We start from the raw sequence: 18,015 nt of genomic DNA, 5'->3' as shown, positions 1-18,015 counted from the left end.
GTTTGTTTTATGCTTTTACCCTAAACTTTACAATAGTTAACTGCTACAGTTTTTATGGGATTCTTTATTACATTTTTACACAAAGTTGTCACATCTCATTTTCTGAAACTGCTTTTCCTGGTGACAGTTGTGGCAGCAGCAGCGGGCCAAGCAGGTCAAGCCAGACTGCCCTGCCCGCAGCTACAGATTCCAGCTCTTTCCCGGAAATTTCCATCTGTTCCCAAGCCAGCCAAGAGATCCTCTAGTGTGCCCTGCGTCTACCACGGGGTCTCCCCACTTGGTGTGACGTGCTAGTGGTAGGTGGAATATTGTCATGACATGCCCATGACCACCTCAACTGGCACCTCTCGATCTGATAAGAGCAGCATTGTCTTACTCAGTCATAGAGTGTAAGCCCAGAGGCCCTGCCATTTGTACTTGCAGTCTCATTCTGGGAGTCGTTACTCACAGCTCATGACCATAGCTGAGGACAGAGAACACACAAACTTGGATATTACTTTATTAGTGTCATTTTTTAGCTAAGTTTCTATGCAGTTTGTTATTTATGCTTTTACACTATGGTTTACCATCCTTTACTGATGTAATATTACAAATGTTTTTACACAGTTCCTTTCTTACATTTTTACAAAGTTGTAGGTTTACTTTTGTGGTTTTCTATGTAAGGTTTTAAGCAGTTTTTTTTGACATTCTTGCATGCTCCGTTGAACAGTACATTTGTAAAGTTTTTCCATTTGGCATAGTCAGCAGGATTATTTGTAATATGGATGGAGTGTAGTGGTGGTGTTGTGAAGAAACAAGAAAGCAGACGTCTCCAGGAAGTACTCCTCCTGCCGTGGTGAAGAATGGCAGTTCTCCTATTGGTTAGCATAAAATAAGGCCTTCGTAATCCATACCTCCTGACCACTGGCACTTGCTACAGTGCAAAATATGCAAGCTAGATGGGACTGTGGTGTGATTCCATGATAAAGCACAGATTTGTACACTACACTTGGCCCTGTTTACAGTAGCACATGCTGCCCCGTACTGTATATGCTGTCTAAACTGTTGTTTTGCGTGAGAGTATACCTGACTCGACTATTTTGTTATTCACGGAGATTTTGATAATCAGGCACTTGGTGAGGCACCAAATGAAGATGGATAATGAGATCTGTTGCTTTATTTTAGCCACGAAGTTACAGAACGCCAACAATCAGCCAGATCACACCTCAGACTGGATTGCCAGGTTGGTTATTTTACACATTCATTGCTATTACAGTATTCTGAGTATTTTACAAAGAGATAAGTTAAAAAGAATTTCTTCTGTAATGTCATGGCTTCACAGAGGCCTTTCAATTACCACGTGTGGCTGGGGATGGACTGGCATCATGTGAGTCTTGTGCCGAAGCTGTCAGGATAGGCTCCACCTCCTCGTGGTCCTGCACGTGCGCCAACCTACCAAAGTGTAGGACTTGCTGTCATACGTGCCGCCATAAGGCAGCATTTATCATCTCTAAGTTAATCAAGATAATTAACAAGCATGTACTTTGACAAAAATATAAGGACGTTTTAAAATTTAAAAAATGAAAGCTGCTGTGTACTGACACCCTGTCCTGGGTTGATTCCTGCATATTTCCAGGATATGTGTTCTCTCCTTGAGACCTTCATCTTCTTCATTCGGCTGCTCCCGTTAGGGGTCGCCATAGAGGATCATCTTCTTCCATAACTTTCTGTCCTCGTCATCTTGCTCTGTCACACCCATCACCTGCATGTCCTCTCTCACCACATCCATAAACCTCCTCTTAGGCCTTCCTCTCCTCCTCTTATCTCACAGCTCTATCCTTAGTACCCTTCTCTCAATATACTCATCATCTCTCCTCTGCACATGTCCAAACCAACCCAATCTCGCCTTTCTGACTTTGTCTCCCAACCGTCCAACCTGAGTTGACCCTCTAATGTCCTCATTTCTAATCCTGTCCATCCTCGTCACACCCAATGCAAATCTTAGCATCTTTAACTCTGCCACCTCCAGCTTTATCTCCTGTTTTTTGGTCTGTGCCTCCATCTCCAACCCATATAACACAGCTGGTCTCACTATCGTCCTGTAGACCTTCCCTTTCACTCACCTATCACTCCTGACGCTCTTTCTCCACCCACTCCACCCTGCCTGCACTCTCTTTTTCACCTCTCATCCACAATCAGAACAGAATAAATAAGCAGATTTGAAAATGAACATCATGGCATAGAAAATACAATTTCAAACATTTAGTAGCCACGAGGTTTGAATGCTAGTTTGGTTTAGAAGGTGGAGAAGAGAGAGTTGAATGACAAGACGTGGTGCCCGTAAACAACAGGGATGCACACAAATACACACAATACTGATGCATTGTGTAAAGTTGTGCTGTGGAAATGGGAATGAATTATATTAAGTAACCCAAAAATGCACAGAATAAAAATGGAGCACAAAATGGAATTCTGCAGGTGTCCAAACCCAGTCTCTCTACAGTCCATGAGAAGCCTTATTATGTCGGTCAGCAGCCCTGAGGGTTGGTCTGAACTGAACTTCTGGCCACTCGCAGACTTCAGGGTGTTGTGTCTGAGCCCCACGTCTTCTAGCAGGTTCAAAAACTGAGGAACAAGAAGCAAAAATTAAGCATCGACTTGGGCCCCTCATCAGTGGTAGCTCTGGGAGTCACCGCGTCATTCTGGTTGTCCTCCTTTCAACCCGACTGAAGTCTCAGCCATACTGAACCCCACTGCTCTCCTCTCTTCAACCAAAGACTCTCCATGTTGCTCTTCAAGGTCTTGCCCTGCTCATCCAAGGATGCCAAGGATGTTGTGAATTTGTATTGAATTTTCCTGACTCCAGTCATTTATTCTCATTGTATTCTTTCACCTTTTTCCATATTTATGAATATGAAGATTTCAATTATTCAGTCACTTTTGTTACAGATCAGCATTATGGCATGATATAAATCAATTATCATTTACTTTTATGTTAGTGTGACTTTTTGTGGGATGCTAGGTAACGACACCCAAAAAGCTCCAAATTGAGGGACACAATTGAACTGACGATATTTAAGATGGCTTCTGTCCCTGTTTGATTACTTCTTATGTGATTTACTCTTTTAGGTTTTCAGTAACTGGTTACAAACATACATTTTTTTCCTGACTTTTGTCCACATTTTGGATTTAGACGTTTTTTAGGCTTGCTGTCCTGGTTTTGTCTGCGCTCGTTTCTTGACTTGTGGTTCATCTTCTGCTAATTTTCACCTTATGGTAGGAGCACCCTTGGGGATTGTCTTGTAAACTGCCTGCAGCCCACCTCTCCTCACAAGCTATTTGTCCTCCACTCCTGTCCTCAACCAACTCCTGGGGCCGGATGTATTAAACTAACTTACATTCGGAAGTGCAGGAAATCCATTTCTTACACAAAAGTCGAGATTTATAAAACACAGTTTGGGTGTGGAAATTGGCTTAAAATTACTGAAAGTTTCGACCTTCTGTAAGCCCTACGCAAACGGTTTTGGTGTTGACATTTTAGCGACTCCAGCAGCAGGACGATGAAGTAAACTGAAAATCTCGTTTCAATTCACATTTCAATGAGGCGTCAGTCACATTCTGATATTCATTTTCTAAAGACAGTTTTTCTAAACATGTAATGGAACAGGAATCGCGTGATTTCTGAGTGATGGTCTCTAATGTCGGCTTCAATTCAGCACACAACTTCTAGTAGATGGCCCTAGGACATCGGTCGTCATCACAAAAAAGTACACGCATACTATTAACGATAATTTAAAGGACAGAAAACATGCTTTTAAAGTTTCTTTGTCTACATATTTTTAATTGTGGCAAAATAAGCACTTCTTTATTTTAAGAAGTTAGACAATGTATGCATAGTGTGGCATTCAGGTGCAACTTAGTTAACTGATTTGAAAGCTGGAGACGTTTCTGTTATTGATTTGCTTCATCAAAGAGACAGATTTTTGTTTTTTAAATATTTTGCTGCAGGACTATATGTGACGTGATGTAGATCTGCTCAAACCACCATATTGTTGTATGCACTCCATTTCAATTATTTCTTGCTGACTACGGGCGATCGGTTCTGGCGACAGCGTAAAATACTAAATTCAAGCTGAAATAATGACTCTCAAGCTTCATTGAAACAACGAAATATCCTTTAATTCAAAAGAGTTTCTGTATGGACTGGCGACGTGCATATGAAAGTTCCTTTGGACAGAACAGACTAAAGTATTTGTTGATTCATCCATCCTCTAAACCTGCAAATCCTGAGCAGGGGGTGGCTGGAGCTCATCAATTCTGGCAGGAACAATCTGGACAGTACGGCAGCCCATTGCAGGCTGAGCACACACACACACACACGTTTATGTCAGGGGTTGATTTAACGTCACCAGTTCACCTAACCTGTCTTTGGACTGTGGGAGGAAACCACTGAAAACCCACGCAGGCCCACATGCAGGGAGCACCTGGGATGAGACCCCCAAAGTCAGAAGTGCTAACATTGCATCATCACGCATCAAATTTGTTGATTAAGGCCTCCACTGATGTAAATATGTTAAAACAATTAGGAAAATAATGCTTGTTATTTGAGACTTAATTTAACATGGTGCATCTGTACGGGGAAAGCAGACCCTCCAGCCGCTCCCTAAGCCCTGCTAAACGTCAGTAATACCTCAACTTCACATTCACTTGAGTTTCATCTCGTCTGTTTTTCCATGGATTGAAAGTAACTGAGGAACAAGGCCATATTTAAATGGGGATTAGGTCATGAATATTGATAAAGGGGCTTTATAAGCCATATATGGTTACTGGTGGGAGGTGACTGGGGTGGGCGGTGCTTGAATGCCTAGTTTTAAGTTGATTTGAGATTCATCAAGGAACTTGCTGTGGAACCTGACGTCTGTACACTTTTGTAAATCCGATTTATTTCTTTATGGATGTGGTCAGAGAGGACCTGCAGTGTTGGGTGTAACAGAGCAAGATGACAAGGACAGGAAGAGCTGGAAAGAGATGATCCACTGTGGTGACCCCTGACGAGAGCAGCCAAAAGAAGAAGATTATCTGTTTATTTATTTCTTGTGCGTGTGCTGTTTTTGCCTTTCTTGCCTAAGCAAAATTTCAGTATGGAGTCAAAGAAAAGTTTTTATACACGTGGCCCCTGGTACAGTCTAATAAAATCAATCGCCCATCAATTGCTCATGTAGCAAGTAAGAGACTACTGTTTGATTGATGTTGTTTTTAGATATTGTGGAAGAATTATTTTAGGGTAACATAGCATTCATGTTAAAGAAATAGCATAAAGGGTTAATCAGTGTGGGGAACCAAATGAAGGTCAAGTGAACAACAAAATGTACACTGAAATGTAAGACTTGGTTTAGGAAAAATACTGAGATGGTCAAGTAAATAAAGAATGTACCAGAAGAAAGGCTGATGTGATATATTAAATGTACTGAAGGAAGACTAAGAGATCAGCAGAAGTCCTAGAAACAATGAGAAGGGACAATTGTTATATACACAGAAATGTCAAGTGGGTCTCTCATCTCAAAATTTATAAGAAGAACCGGAATATAACATAATAGACTTTTATTTTATATAAATCATTTGGGTGTAAACCAACGGACCAACCAGAGTAAAATGTATGCATTGATTGACGCTGCATGTAAATTCAACAGTTTATAAAATGAACGTCTATTCTTTGTTTCTCTGACCAGGCTGTAACGGGCTGCTTTTACTCCCTCTAAGACATTTTGCCGAGGAGTAATTAAAAGTTGCCATGAACAGCTTATCTCCTGCCTGATTACTGAATTGTCCTATTAGAGGATGTTTCTTTCTTCAATAAGATGTTAAATTTCGACCACAATATTTAGACTGATATTATGAAAACAGTTTTCTAAGGATTTACTGACACCTTTTTGCCTGACGTTCCCCCACAGGATCCCTCATTACAATCAGGGGCATGATCTTCACTGACGTCTACGGCAGTAACACGGCGCTGAGCTCCAATGGACTAAATGTTAGGATTTTAAGGTATGTGAAACTGACCAGTTCTGCTGTGACAGACAAATGGCCTTCTAGTAAAACGTCTCTCTTAGCTTTCCCAGTATGACTACAGGGGTCTGAGGGCCGTTTTGTTTCAGTGACCTTATAAGAAATGGTGGAGTCTGCGGTGCCAAAATGCGGTTTGCACGGGACAACTTCAAAGAGATTTGATGCAGCGTTCTAAATTGGTCAGTCAGGACGTCATGTAGGACAGGATCGAAGAGCGTGACACAAATGAAGGTGTCCTCCGGTGTGTCGAGAGCAAAGTCTTTGTGTACATAATGTGACGCCTCTGGGTGCGGAGGGGCCGGGGATACCTGGAAAACAGCAGCTGAGGGTGGCTGGGCACACATAGAGCACTCTGGGCACATTTCAGACGTATCCTCTAACTCCGAGCTGGGAAACAGTGTGACACCCCAAGTGGGCAGAGTAAAGCAGAGCCAGTGCGCTGTGCATGAGAGGACAAGGGGACAAAACAGCTGGGAGTGCCAGGAGCCATTGAACATCTGGATGGCGGTGCTGGAGTTGCACTGACGAACACACAAAGGTGCTTTTCAAGGCTGCCCTCCAGTGATTGGCATAAAGAGGCTAATTCCATTTGTCCGCCTCATGCACCTCCAGCCAGGTTGTCATAATACCATTAACAGTACGGCCATTGCTGTGCTTAGACTCCGCATTATTGGTTATATCAGCTGTAACGCATAGCTGTGTTGAACATGCAGGAGAGAGATGATGGGTGTAATCTTGCGCCAATGAACCAACAGATTATTGGGGTCCACCGGGTACCCGTTATAAATAAAGGTGATTCAAAGAAAGGAAAAAGCAAACGAGATTAAGGACATCTCACGACTCGAGTGGCCGCTCCATTGCAGAGTTCGTTATGCCATGTGGTCCAAATGGCCGGAGACTAAACCCCTCTGGGAGTGTGAAGGGTGGGACCACTGGAGTGGCACCAGAAGTAACATTGCAGTCCGTCCTGGGGCAGCAGGGAAGACAGAAGAGAAGGTCAACTGTCCTACCTCGATAGAAGCTCATAGACACGCCTGCAGCACTCGCATGAGACGCGGGATAGAATCCGATCTGCAGGCATGGCTGATCAGGAGGCTCACGTAGTGGGTGGACAGAATCTGGGGGTCACGGGTTCACGGTGGGCCGGCGGAGGTTCGCGCAGTGCAGATCGCCAAATCAAGACGGCGCATGGTGGGAGAGTGTGGACCACAACACAACAGTGCCTTTACCCTTTGTTTTAAATGTATTTTCTGCTTTTGTGATTCTGCTTCTGCCACTAACACAGAATTTCACATTTCAGAGTTTACATCCGGGGCATGCCGTGCGTACTTCTCGTGCCCAATTCTGACACCCGGTGAGTCATTCAAATGAAGCTTTACTAAAAATACCAAAAAAAAAAAATGATTTCATTTCTTTTTCTGAATTTCTAGATTTTATAAATTTGTTGTGATTTTTTCAGCTATGGCCTCGCCCTGGATAATCAGTACAGTTATTGGGGAACAATGACGTGCAGAATTACGTCCACTTATGTGGGTAAGGAGACTTCTGTAGAAATCGTAACAAACAGGCTAATAGCCGGTGATATTGTATTTTTTTCTTTCCATTACATTTAATATCCCAACTATAGAATTAAATTGATCAATGATACCATCCATCCATCCATCATCAAACCCGCTATATCCTAACTACAGGGTCATGGGGGTCTGCTGGAGCCAATCATGGGGCACAAGGCAGGAAACAAACCCTGGGCAGGGCGCCCACACACACTAGGGACAATTTAGAATCGCCAATGCACCTGACCTGCATGTCTTTGGACTGTGGGAGGAAACCCACGCAACATGGGGAGAACATGCAAACTCCACGCAGGGAGGACCCAGGAAGCGAATTCGGCAGCACTACCCACTGCGCCACCGTGCCACCCTATCAATGATACCACTTCATCTTGGTTTTTCTTTCGATTGTGTTTTGCTCTGACCCTTCTCCCCTATTAGTCCCCCTTTCAGACTGAGGGGCCGCTGCCTTCTCAGATAACCCTGACCAAATTTTCTGGCCTCTCCAGCCTTTTAACATGTCACCAGGATGCTGGCGTGAATATCTGTGTAGCTTTAGCAGGCAGTTGCTTGTCGTTTCTGCTACAAAGAAGAGTCAGAAGACACCCAGCAAGGCCGTTTCTAACAGTCTGCTCATTTTTGGGGGTCCCAAACCCTCTCAAATATACACCATTGTGATCTTTTTGAAGGTGCTTTCAAATTGTTCCTGGACTCAGAGAATAAAAGGATGACCAGTGTGGAAATAATGAAAGTTAGAAAGCGAGAAGATTTGGGGTGCCACCATGGCAAAACCCATTTAATGATAGTAAAGTAAGAAAAATTAATACAAAAAAAAGACAGAACAAGGTGTAAAATAATGGCAGCTAAAACTACTCCACACAAAAGAATCCCCAAAACGAGCTCCTTCAATGTGAATGCCCGCCTTCCGGTTGCCATCTTGGTTTCATAGTGTACTCCCTGAAAGGCTTCCAGGACTGGTGAGGAAGTCATCTCAATGGTCCTTCGCCTGGCATCCTTCTGAAATGCAGAGGAGAAGGTTAACAACTGCACCCAAACGATTTGGAATGGCATTGCTCACCCGCCTCTAGGCTTGACGATCTCCTCTACTCACGTGTGCTGGACACCCACACAGGTCACTTTTCCTAGGTGAGTCCCCAAGCATGTAAGCCCCGAAGGAGCACTTCCAAAAATGTCCACAAGAGGTGAAAGTCATCACATATGGCTAGTTAAAAAGAGCAAACACAAATCTTTTCTAGAAATAAAAAGGTCTCATTTCCGCAGAAAGGCTCTGTCAAACAGTGAAGCTCTGCATAATGTAAAAGGCATAAGGGATTGGCAGTAAAGGCAATCCCAAACAAACCTGGTCCCGAAAACATCACAAATCCAAAGCGAACGTCAAAAATCCAATAATATCAAAAAATGAACTCACCAAAATGTCCACATGTATTCAAAACGAGCTGCCAGGAGACCCTGCAGGTTTATTGGCAGGAGGCAGTGATTGACAGGTGGCCCCGCCTCCTGGGGGGCAGTTCAAAACACACCTGGAACAGAACAGTAAGTGGGATACGTGATGAGTGAGCGTATGCCGTATACATGTGGGCTGGCGTAGTGGGCTCAAATCTCACCTTCTCCAGCACTGATTAATCAATGCTTCACACCAGATATGGCGGAGAGACAAACCCTGCAATGCTGAATTGAGCTGAGCCGAGTTTAAAACGTCACGCTCTTCTGCCAAATTTACATGTGTTTGTGCCTCGTTGGGACTTTTAATTTTAATGGAACTTGTAACAATTTGAGCATTTGATAGAAATAGAGAGCAACTTTTCCTTGTTTTAGTTACATCGATTGTATGTAATTAACAACGGTATTTTAAATCTCGACTAGACACCAATTTGTACTGTAAACCTTTGCAGTAAACGATCCATTGATGCTTTACACAGCTCTAAATTTGAATTTTGTGTGTGTTTGCTAACAGGTCACCATAATGTGAGCTTCATTCTCGACAGCGATTACGGCAGGTAAGGTATCCTCACAGTTGAATGGCTTTGTGTGTGTGGTCATTGTGCAGACTGGTAATGGACACAAAGAACAAGAAGAAGCAGTCCCAGGTCACCTCATTATGTGTTCTCATGGGTTACATTTCCACACCTGTGAATGACTACTGGATGACTAGTCCAGTTACAGCTCTGGCTTTACACCATTATGGTTAGGGAATGCATTCCTGGATGGGTTTATCCATTCCCAGGAATTCAGGAATCCCGTATGTCATTCACGGGAATCCCGGGCTCCCGGGAGTGACACAGTGCACGAGCATGTCACATGTGAACGGTTTTAGAACGACCGACACTTATTTTTAATAAACCTACTGCAATATGTTGGCACCAATAAAAGACTAACCTTAACTACAAGCAGTTCATCCATCTATCCATTATCCAACCCGCTATATCCTAACTACAGGGTCACGGGGATCTGCTAGAGCCAATCCCAGCCAACATGGGGTGCAAGGCAGGAAACAAACCCCGGGCAGGGCTCCAGCCCACCGCAGAAAAGCAGTTCATGCTGTCATATAAGTACTTTTGTCAAGTTAGTTACGGTAATAAGAGTGTAGAAAGCACAACATGTCAAGCGTGCAGTCGTCCAGGCAAGAGCACACCTTCGTGCAGAGTATGCCAGCCGCTGAGAAAGCACGCTCTGTCTCCACTGAAGTAGGCGGCACAGTCATCAGATACCGATACACTTGTTCTAAACAACGCCCACGCTTGCTGTTGCTCTAAAACACCACCATTTCAGCTTTTACTGATGCATCCAGATTCTTGTCATCACTCTGTAATGGCAAGTTTCTTGGCATGCAACAGACTGACGCATTGCGATTTCAAGCTGCTGTTCAAAGCTGTTGTCTGATGAATCGCAAGCTGCAGCAATGGCGCCACCTTCTTCTGGTGTTGTGGATATTGCAGCCGAACTTCTGCTGTCAGTCTGTTCAAGTCGTGTTACCAGATGACGAACAAATTTTTGGATGTCGTCACTAGATGGTACCGAGAACATCAATTATTTTCAACTATAACTCTGTTATTTCTTGATCGATTTTTACATTTTTACACGCTATATATGCGAGTTTGACTGTTCCCGTTCAGCCAGGAATTCCAGCAGTTTCATTTCCGGGGATGCGGGAATGGGAAACGTCTGGGAATGGATTCCCTAATTATGGTCCTCCTTTCTTCTTGATCTCCATTTACTGAGAGCTTTTAACATCTCTGGTGAGCTACAGAAGTTCTCCTCTCCTGAAGTTTGATGAACTTCCCCATCACGACAGAACAATGAAACCACAACTTTCAGTAATTCTTTGTCAATTCATTTTTTTTAATTATAGTTAAATACTAGACGACAAAGTCCATGTAATTCCGCCTGTGGATGCGTCTCCATCATCAGAGTGGTACAATTCAGTAAAAAATTCTGAAAGTTCCAAAATGTTCATCTACATATGAGCAGGGTCACCTTGCTGTCATAGGCTAATGCTTACATTCTCACCTCTAAAATTCACCATCACTGGAAAACGGCACGGCCCTGTTTGAAACGAGGTTGGGTTTATGCTCACAGTGCCACATCTGATGACATTTAGCAGCCCTGACATTACATGTCGATGCTATAATGTGACAAATGCAGTCATTTTCACATTTCTTATCACGGCCATTTCAGGGCATACTTTGTGGGATGTTCTCATAAAACAAATGTACACTTTGGTTAAGTCTACAATTTTGGGAGGGTTATCTTACTGTGGAGTAAGGATAGCCATCGGAAAGCTATGTCTTGAAGGAGCGCCATGTAGGGCTGAGGACCACAGCCAGACTCTTCTCAGGGTTTCCACTGTGCAAATCATTTCACACAAACGTATAACTAGAGTAACAAAGTCAGTGAGAGGGATATCAAAGTGGCATATGAACAGGATAGAGCACCAAACTCGGAGTCGAATCCACCTCTGCACCATGATGATCATGGCAAAAACATCGAGCCTATTTGAGATGTTAAGAGAAAAAGCTGGACTGGAATATGATGTGCCATTAACTGCTAGCTCAGTGTCGTTCAAGCACTTAACAAATGTGAAAGCGAGTGGATAGGCTGAAGGTAAAGATGCAAAAGGCAGCTGAAGAGGTTGTTAAAAATGGACAAACTTACTACATATTTGCCTGAACTACGTGGGTCTTCTTAATGACCAAAATTGCTTTACCTGATCTGATCTTTACCTGATCAGAATCATGCTGGGTTGTTAAGTGGTGCATACCTGTATAAATAAATGTATGGGTGTCCAAAATGTGTTAAATTTGCACAACACCAAGTGTCATTTGGTCAACCAAACAAGAACCTGATCCATACAAAGTGTGAAGTTGGCTGTTTCAATATCTAACACGTACTGTACTGCTGGGCACAGGTGACCGGACTCATTCTAATTTCAGGAGTCTCCCTTACCTGAGCACCTACTTCATCTCTGCTCTCGATAAGCTGGCAATGTTTCAGTCATATGCAGGTACGGCTCTTTTATATCTCAGACTGCTATGTAAAAAATATGATTTCATTTTTTTAAACTCATTGTGAATCTGAGAGTCACGCTAGTACAGAGGAGGCTTTGGATGTTCTTTTTGTCGAGTCAAAAATTGCACGCACCATTTCAGCCTTTCGGGAAATGTATTTCAAGTCATGTCTGCACAAGAACTAACTTGGTGCAAGGCTTAGATGGTGAACCACAACTTAGTGAGGACGTGTGGATTCGACTGAATGGAATTAAGGGTCAAGGCCCCATACTAGGAGTGTGTTATCGATAATGCAGACAACAGTTTAAGTGTATATATTTTTTTTAATAATATTACAACACTAAATTGGATTAAGCACTTTTGAGGATGACTGATTATTTGATGTTTATGCCTTGAAGATCCTTCACTTTGCTGGATTTTCTCCAGCTGCGTGACCCCTGGTCAGTAACTTGCACATTCCTACTTTTGTTTGCTTTTTTCCGTTCCAGAGATTTACAGCATTTTCCCATCTGCTGGAAGCCTGGAAGGAGGAACCATTTTAACAATAAATGGGAATTACTTTGATCAGACAAATAGCCCAGCGAGAATTCTAGTGGGAGGTAAGTGACAGTAATATGGCTGCAGAAAATCGAGAACGGACTTTACTATTTCGACGATAACAATATTTTATTGGGCTTACTTACAGATTTATTTAAATTCATTGATTTAATAAATAAAGAAAATCCCAGATGATAATCTAAAATGCAATCAGATCCAAATTAAAAAAAAAAGTTAGGAACTGGAATACATAACCAAAACTGAAAAGAAATAAACTACCAACCCAATAATCCATAATCCAAAGAAAAATTCCAAACACAGAAGTCAAAACCTGAAAATCAAAAACCAAACTAGATAAAAAAACTGTAAATGTTCTAAATGTAGAAAGCACAAGGAGCAACTAAAGTGTGAGAGCACAGCAAAGTGGCGGTGGCACCAGGGGGTCTTTAAGGAGGCCTCAGGTAACCACAGCCTTCCCGACCACAGAGACCTGAGGAGCCATACAAACAAACAAAAAAAAACACAAAAAGCATGAAGGCAGGGGAGCCAGGAAAATGACAGGCATAAGAGGAAAATTAAAAAAGGAACGAAGCACGGCAGCAATCGTCTCGTTTGGACCCACACTTAAAGATGGTAAATAGCAGACTAAATAAGAGATGGACCAGCAGATGAAGAGAGAAAAGAAAATCAGAAAAACGGGCCAAAACCGGAAATTAAAAAATGAACATTGAGACCGTCAATGCCCAATAAGTAACCCAAGAATCTATAGTGATTGGCAAGCTTTATTTATTTTATTTGCACTTCCCTGAGGAGATTTTGGAGACTTCTTGGTGGCTCTTCTAGGGTTTCCGAGCTTGAGGAACATGATTCAGACATTTAGTTCATCGTAGCTTTGTCCCTGATGAGGTTGTTCTTCATGTAATGTCTCTTTGTGTCACCATTTTGACCTCATAACCTCACAGAGTTCCTTTGGGAGCAGGCTTGTGTAACGTCATCAGCACGACCCTATAAAGGACCACAGTATGCACTGTTTTGGTAGCAGTGTTTAGATAAACTGCAAAGACTTCATGTGTGCTTCTTGATGTTTTTCATTCTCGGTTTTCTGATTTACTTTCTATCTTACAGTTTTGATTTCTGTCTCCTGTTTCTGGCTTGGTGAGAGATCAGTTTGTCTCTTTGACTTTGGTTTTGTTCTGCTAAAGCAGAGTGAATATTTATTTTGGGTGCAGAAGATTAAACAAGAAGAGAATGGAGCACACAGCTGGGTCAAAACCAAAGTCTTAAAAGACAACATTAACACAAGCAGAGTTTTCGGGTTAATCCGTAAACTTGGGCACCTATAGGCTGTTAGGCCAGTAAACAAGGAAAAAAGATTTGAAATAATAAGTGGGAGAGGAGATGTAGTCAAAAGCAGAATACAGGTTGACAACTAAGAAGTCAATCGCACCGTTACCAAAGCCAAAACCAAATGAGAGGTCGAAAATTGAGGTTGAAAAAATACAGACAAGGATAAAAGAATTAGATTATTCAAGAACAATTCTCAGAGCTTGAGGCAGAAAACGTTTGATCTGGTATCTGCCATTCAGATAAAGTAAGTGGCCTTTCCAAGAGATTTTGAACTCCCACGAGTTAATGGACAAAGCTCATAAAACATGCCACTAGAGACGTAAAAGCTCCCCTAGCAAGCAGAATACAAACTGGAGCCAACCTTACCTTCACAATGGTGTTGAAAATGGAAAATTTAAAAATAACAAAACCAAAATGAAGGGTTAGTTATCAAAACAAACAAAAGATTAATAATGTACAGCCTTCAAAACTCCACATCTTCTTCTTCTTCTTTCGGCTGCTCCCATTAGGGGTTGCCACAGCAGATCATCTTTTTCCATATCTTCCTTTCCTCATCATCTTGCTCTGTCATACCCATCACCTGCATGTCCTCTCTCATCATATCCATAAACCTTCTCTTAGGTCTTCCTCTTTTCCTCTTTCCTGGCAGCTCTATCTTTAGTACCCTTCTCTCAGTATACTCAGCATCTCTCCTCTGCACATGTCCAAACCAACGCAATCTCGCCTCTCTGACTTTGTCTCCCAACCATCCAACTTGAGCCGACCCTCTAATGTCCTCATTTCTAATCCTATCCATCCTCGTTACACTCAGTGTAAATCTCAGCATCTTTAACTCTGCCACCTGTAGCTCTGTCTCCTACTTTCTGGTCAGTGCCACCATCTCCAGCCCATATAACATAGCTGGTCTCACTACCGTCCTGTAGACCTTCCCTTTCACTCTTGCTGATACCCGTCTGTCACAAATCACTCCTGACACTCTTCTCCACCCACTCCACCCTGCCTGCACTCTCTTTTTCACCTCTCTTCCACACTCATCGTTACACTGTACTGTTGATCCCATGTATTTAAACTCATCCACCTTCACCGACTCTACTCCTTGCATCCTCACCATTCCACTGACCTCCCTTTCACTCACACACATGTATTCTGTCTTGTTGTTCCTACAGACCTTCATTCCTCTCCTCTCTAGAGCATATCTCCACCTCTCCAGGGTCTCCTCAACCTGCTCCCTACTCTCACTACAGATCACAATGTCATCAGCAAACATTATAGTCCATGGGGACTCCTGTCTAATCTCATCTGTCAACCTGTCCATCACCATTGCAAATAAGAAAGGGCTCAGAGACGATCCCAGATGTAATCCCACCTCCGTCACTCCTACCGCAGACCTCACCATGGTCACACTTCCCTCATACATATCCTTTACCACTCTTCAACACCCTCAGAGCAAACATCGCATCTTGGCATGAAACCATCCTGCTGCTCACTAATCATCACCTCCCTTCTTAACTGAGCTCCCACTACTCTTTCCCATAATTTCACGCTGTGGCTCATCAATTTTATCCCCCTTTAGTTCCTACAGTTCTGCATATCCCCCTTATTCTTAAATATCAGCACCAGTACACTTCTTCTCCACTCCTCTGCATCCTCTCACTTTCCAAGATTCCATTAATCTGGTTAAAAACTCCACTGCCATCTCTCCTAAACACCTCCATTCTTCCATAGGTATGTCATTTGGATCAACGGACTTTCCATTCTTCATCCTCCTCATTGCTGTCCTTACTTCCTCCTTGCTAATCCATTGCACTTCCTGATTCACTGTCTTCACATCATCCAACCTTCTCTCTCTCTCTCGTTCTCTTCATTCATCAGCCTCTCACAGTACTCTTTCCATCTTCTCAACACACTCTCCTCATTTGTGAGTACATTTCCATCTTTATCCTATATCGTCCTAACCTGCTGCACATCTTTCCCGACTCGGCCTCTCTGTAGCCCACCGGTCCTTTTCTCCCTCCTTAGTGTCCAACCTCTCATAGAGCTCATCATACACCTTTTCTTTAGCCTTCACCACCTCTCTCTTCACCTTGCGTCTTATCTCCTTGTATTCCTGTCTACTGTCTGTATCTCTCTGACCATCCCACTTCTTCTTTGCCATCCTCTTCCTCTGTATACTCTCCTGTATTTCCTCATTCCACCACCACGTTTCCTTGTCCTCCTTCCTCTTTTCAGATGTCACGCCAAGCACCCTTCTTGCTGTCACCCTTACTACATCTGCTGTAGTTTCCCAGCTGTCTGGTAACTCTTCACTGCCACCCAGTGCCTGTCTCACCTCCTCCCTAAACTCAACCTTGCAGTCTTCCTTGTTCAACTTCCACCAAATCGCACAGCTGTACATGAAAAAAATCATTGTCTTGACGAATGTTTCAAAAAATAAGAAGAAGCGAGGAGCTCCTTGTTGCTCTCCAGATGGTCTGAGAATTAATGTTGGTTTCAAGTGTCTATGTTGGTTAAATACCGGTGGGACCAGAAGAGATGGAGTTTTGTGACCTCAGTGGTTGTACAATGGTTTCAAGGGAAATGGATAGAGCAAAATTTATGTTGGTGTCACACTCAAATCCTTCCCTGTAAGAGTGCAGTAGACACCCATGAAGTGCTCCCTAAGCTCACAAGTTTGACAGTCACAACAAGCATAGTGGCCATCAACAATAAAGCTATGAATGTGCAGAAACACACAAAATGGCAATGACTACAAATCTAAGCACAAAACAAAATGGTGGCACAGCAACATTAAAAACCTAATAATCCAAAATAAAATGTGTGGGGTTTCTTTGACTGAAGAATTGAGTAATTTCTGCTTCTCTACACAGGTCAGGACTGCCCACTACTGAGCTTATCGAACAATGTGATAATCTGCACGGTCCCTGCACAGCCGGTGACGAACAGGACGCTGTTTGGAGGTGAGCAGGGCCCGACAGTTCATCGAGATGTCTGATGACGCCGGTGCTGTTCGTTCTGATTGGTTGTTTCATTGATTGACTGCCTGCCTTCCCTTGTGCTGTTTGATTTTAAAGTGCCTTTCCAGCCCCTGTTTCAAGTCTTCTCTCATCCGTTTCTTCTAACGTAGTATTGATATGTCCCATTAATGAATCATGTTTTTTATTTAGTTGCTAACAAAATTCATTCATTTTAAAAGCTTTATCTTTATCTTGATGACTTCTAAGGTGCTGAGTTTTAGGTATTGGTGTCTGGATTGGTTTTCCCTCTTGGACGTCACTTATGAAGTTTTTGAACGAGCAAACTGCCAATTTATTTGGTGCCATTGTTGCATTTCTTAAATGTGTTCTGCTTGGCTCCACGACTTTGTTTTTTCTAAAGTGGCATCAATGATTTTTTTTTTTGACCAAAGACCCCCCCACCCCACCTATGAGTGATTCTAAGTGTAAATACTGCAGATATTCCACATCCTTGGGTGAAGCTTTGTATCTTCCTCCTCCTCATTCCTCGCCTCCTCCTCGGTGATTGTCAGAGTGAGGGTTGGTGAGGTTAGCCAGGATTACTGTGAAACGCGGTGACGGGGAGGTGGGGTTCTGTCCGGTGTTGGCCAGGGCCCATCCGCAATACCAGTGGGTTATAAGACCACAGACCACAGATTGGGAAATGCTGCTTTAAACTGTGGGAGGAAACCCGCACAGACATGGGAAGAACATGCAAGCTCCACACAGGGAGGACTCGGGACACAAGCCCTGGTCTCCTTAGTGCCACTGTGCAATCTGGAGTCATTCGCTTTTGACTTTTGTTTGCATTTTTTATTGGTGTCACTGCATGACTTAGGACCGAGATTTACTGGCATTCATGGAAATGAGGAGCTCCACTGCTGTGATTTGAGAATTGTTGTCTGCGTCTTGAACTTCCAGTCTGGCTTACCTCAGTCCTGAACTACATCGGGCTCATGCAAGAGTTTGAAAAGCACGCGGCATCGCACCCTAAAGTCGAGAATGACTGCTGTTTAT

General features: G+C 43.1%; 1 protein-coding gene across 1 annotated transcript in view; it reads left to right on the top strand.

The window, feature by feature from the left end:
* The window catches only part of pkhd1l1.1 (PKHD1 like 1, tandem duplicate 1), a 148,318-nt gene that overhangs the window by 6,901 nt on the left and 123,402 nt on the right, over positions 1 to 18,015 (top strand). The window contains exons 5-12 of the mRNA XM_028790902.2: positions 1,165 to 1,222; positions 5,931 to 6,024; positions 7,346 to 7,399; positions 7,505 to 7,578; positions 9,571 to 9,613; positions 12,047 to 12,117; positions 12,610 to 12,720; positions 16,873 to 16,962. Coding sequence (XP_028646735.2) covers positions 1,165 to 1,222; positions 5,931 to 6,024; positions 7,346 to 7,399; positions 7,505 to 7,578; positions 9,571 to 9,613; positions 12,047 to 12,117; positions 12,610 to 12,720; positions 16,873 to 16,962 — 595 coding nt within the window. The remainder of the gene's footprint in view (positions 1 to 1,164; positions 1,223 to 5,930; positions 6,025 to 7,345; positions 7,400 to 7,504; positions 7,579 to 9,570; positions 9,614 to 12,046; positions 12,118 to 12,609; positions 12,721 to 16,872; positions 16,963 to 18,015) is intronic.

The sequence above is a fragment of the Erpetoichthys calabaricus genome, chromosome 13 (assembly GCF_900747795.2).
Source record: "Erpetoichthys calabaricus chromosome 13, fErpCal1.3, whole genome shotgun sequence".
NCBI lineage: Eukaryota > Metazoa > Chordata > Cladistia > Polypteriformes > Polypteridae > Erpetoichthys > Erpetoichthys calabaricus.
Note: the sequence above shows the minus strand (reverse complement) of the source record. Positions and strands in the feature narration are given on the sequence as shown.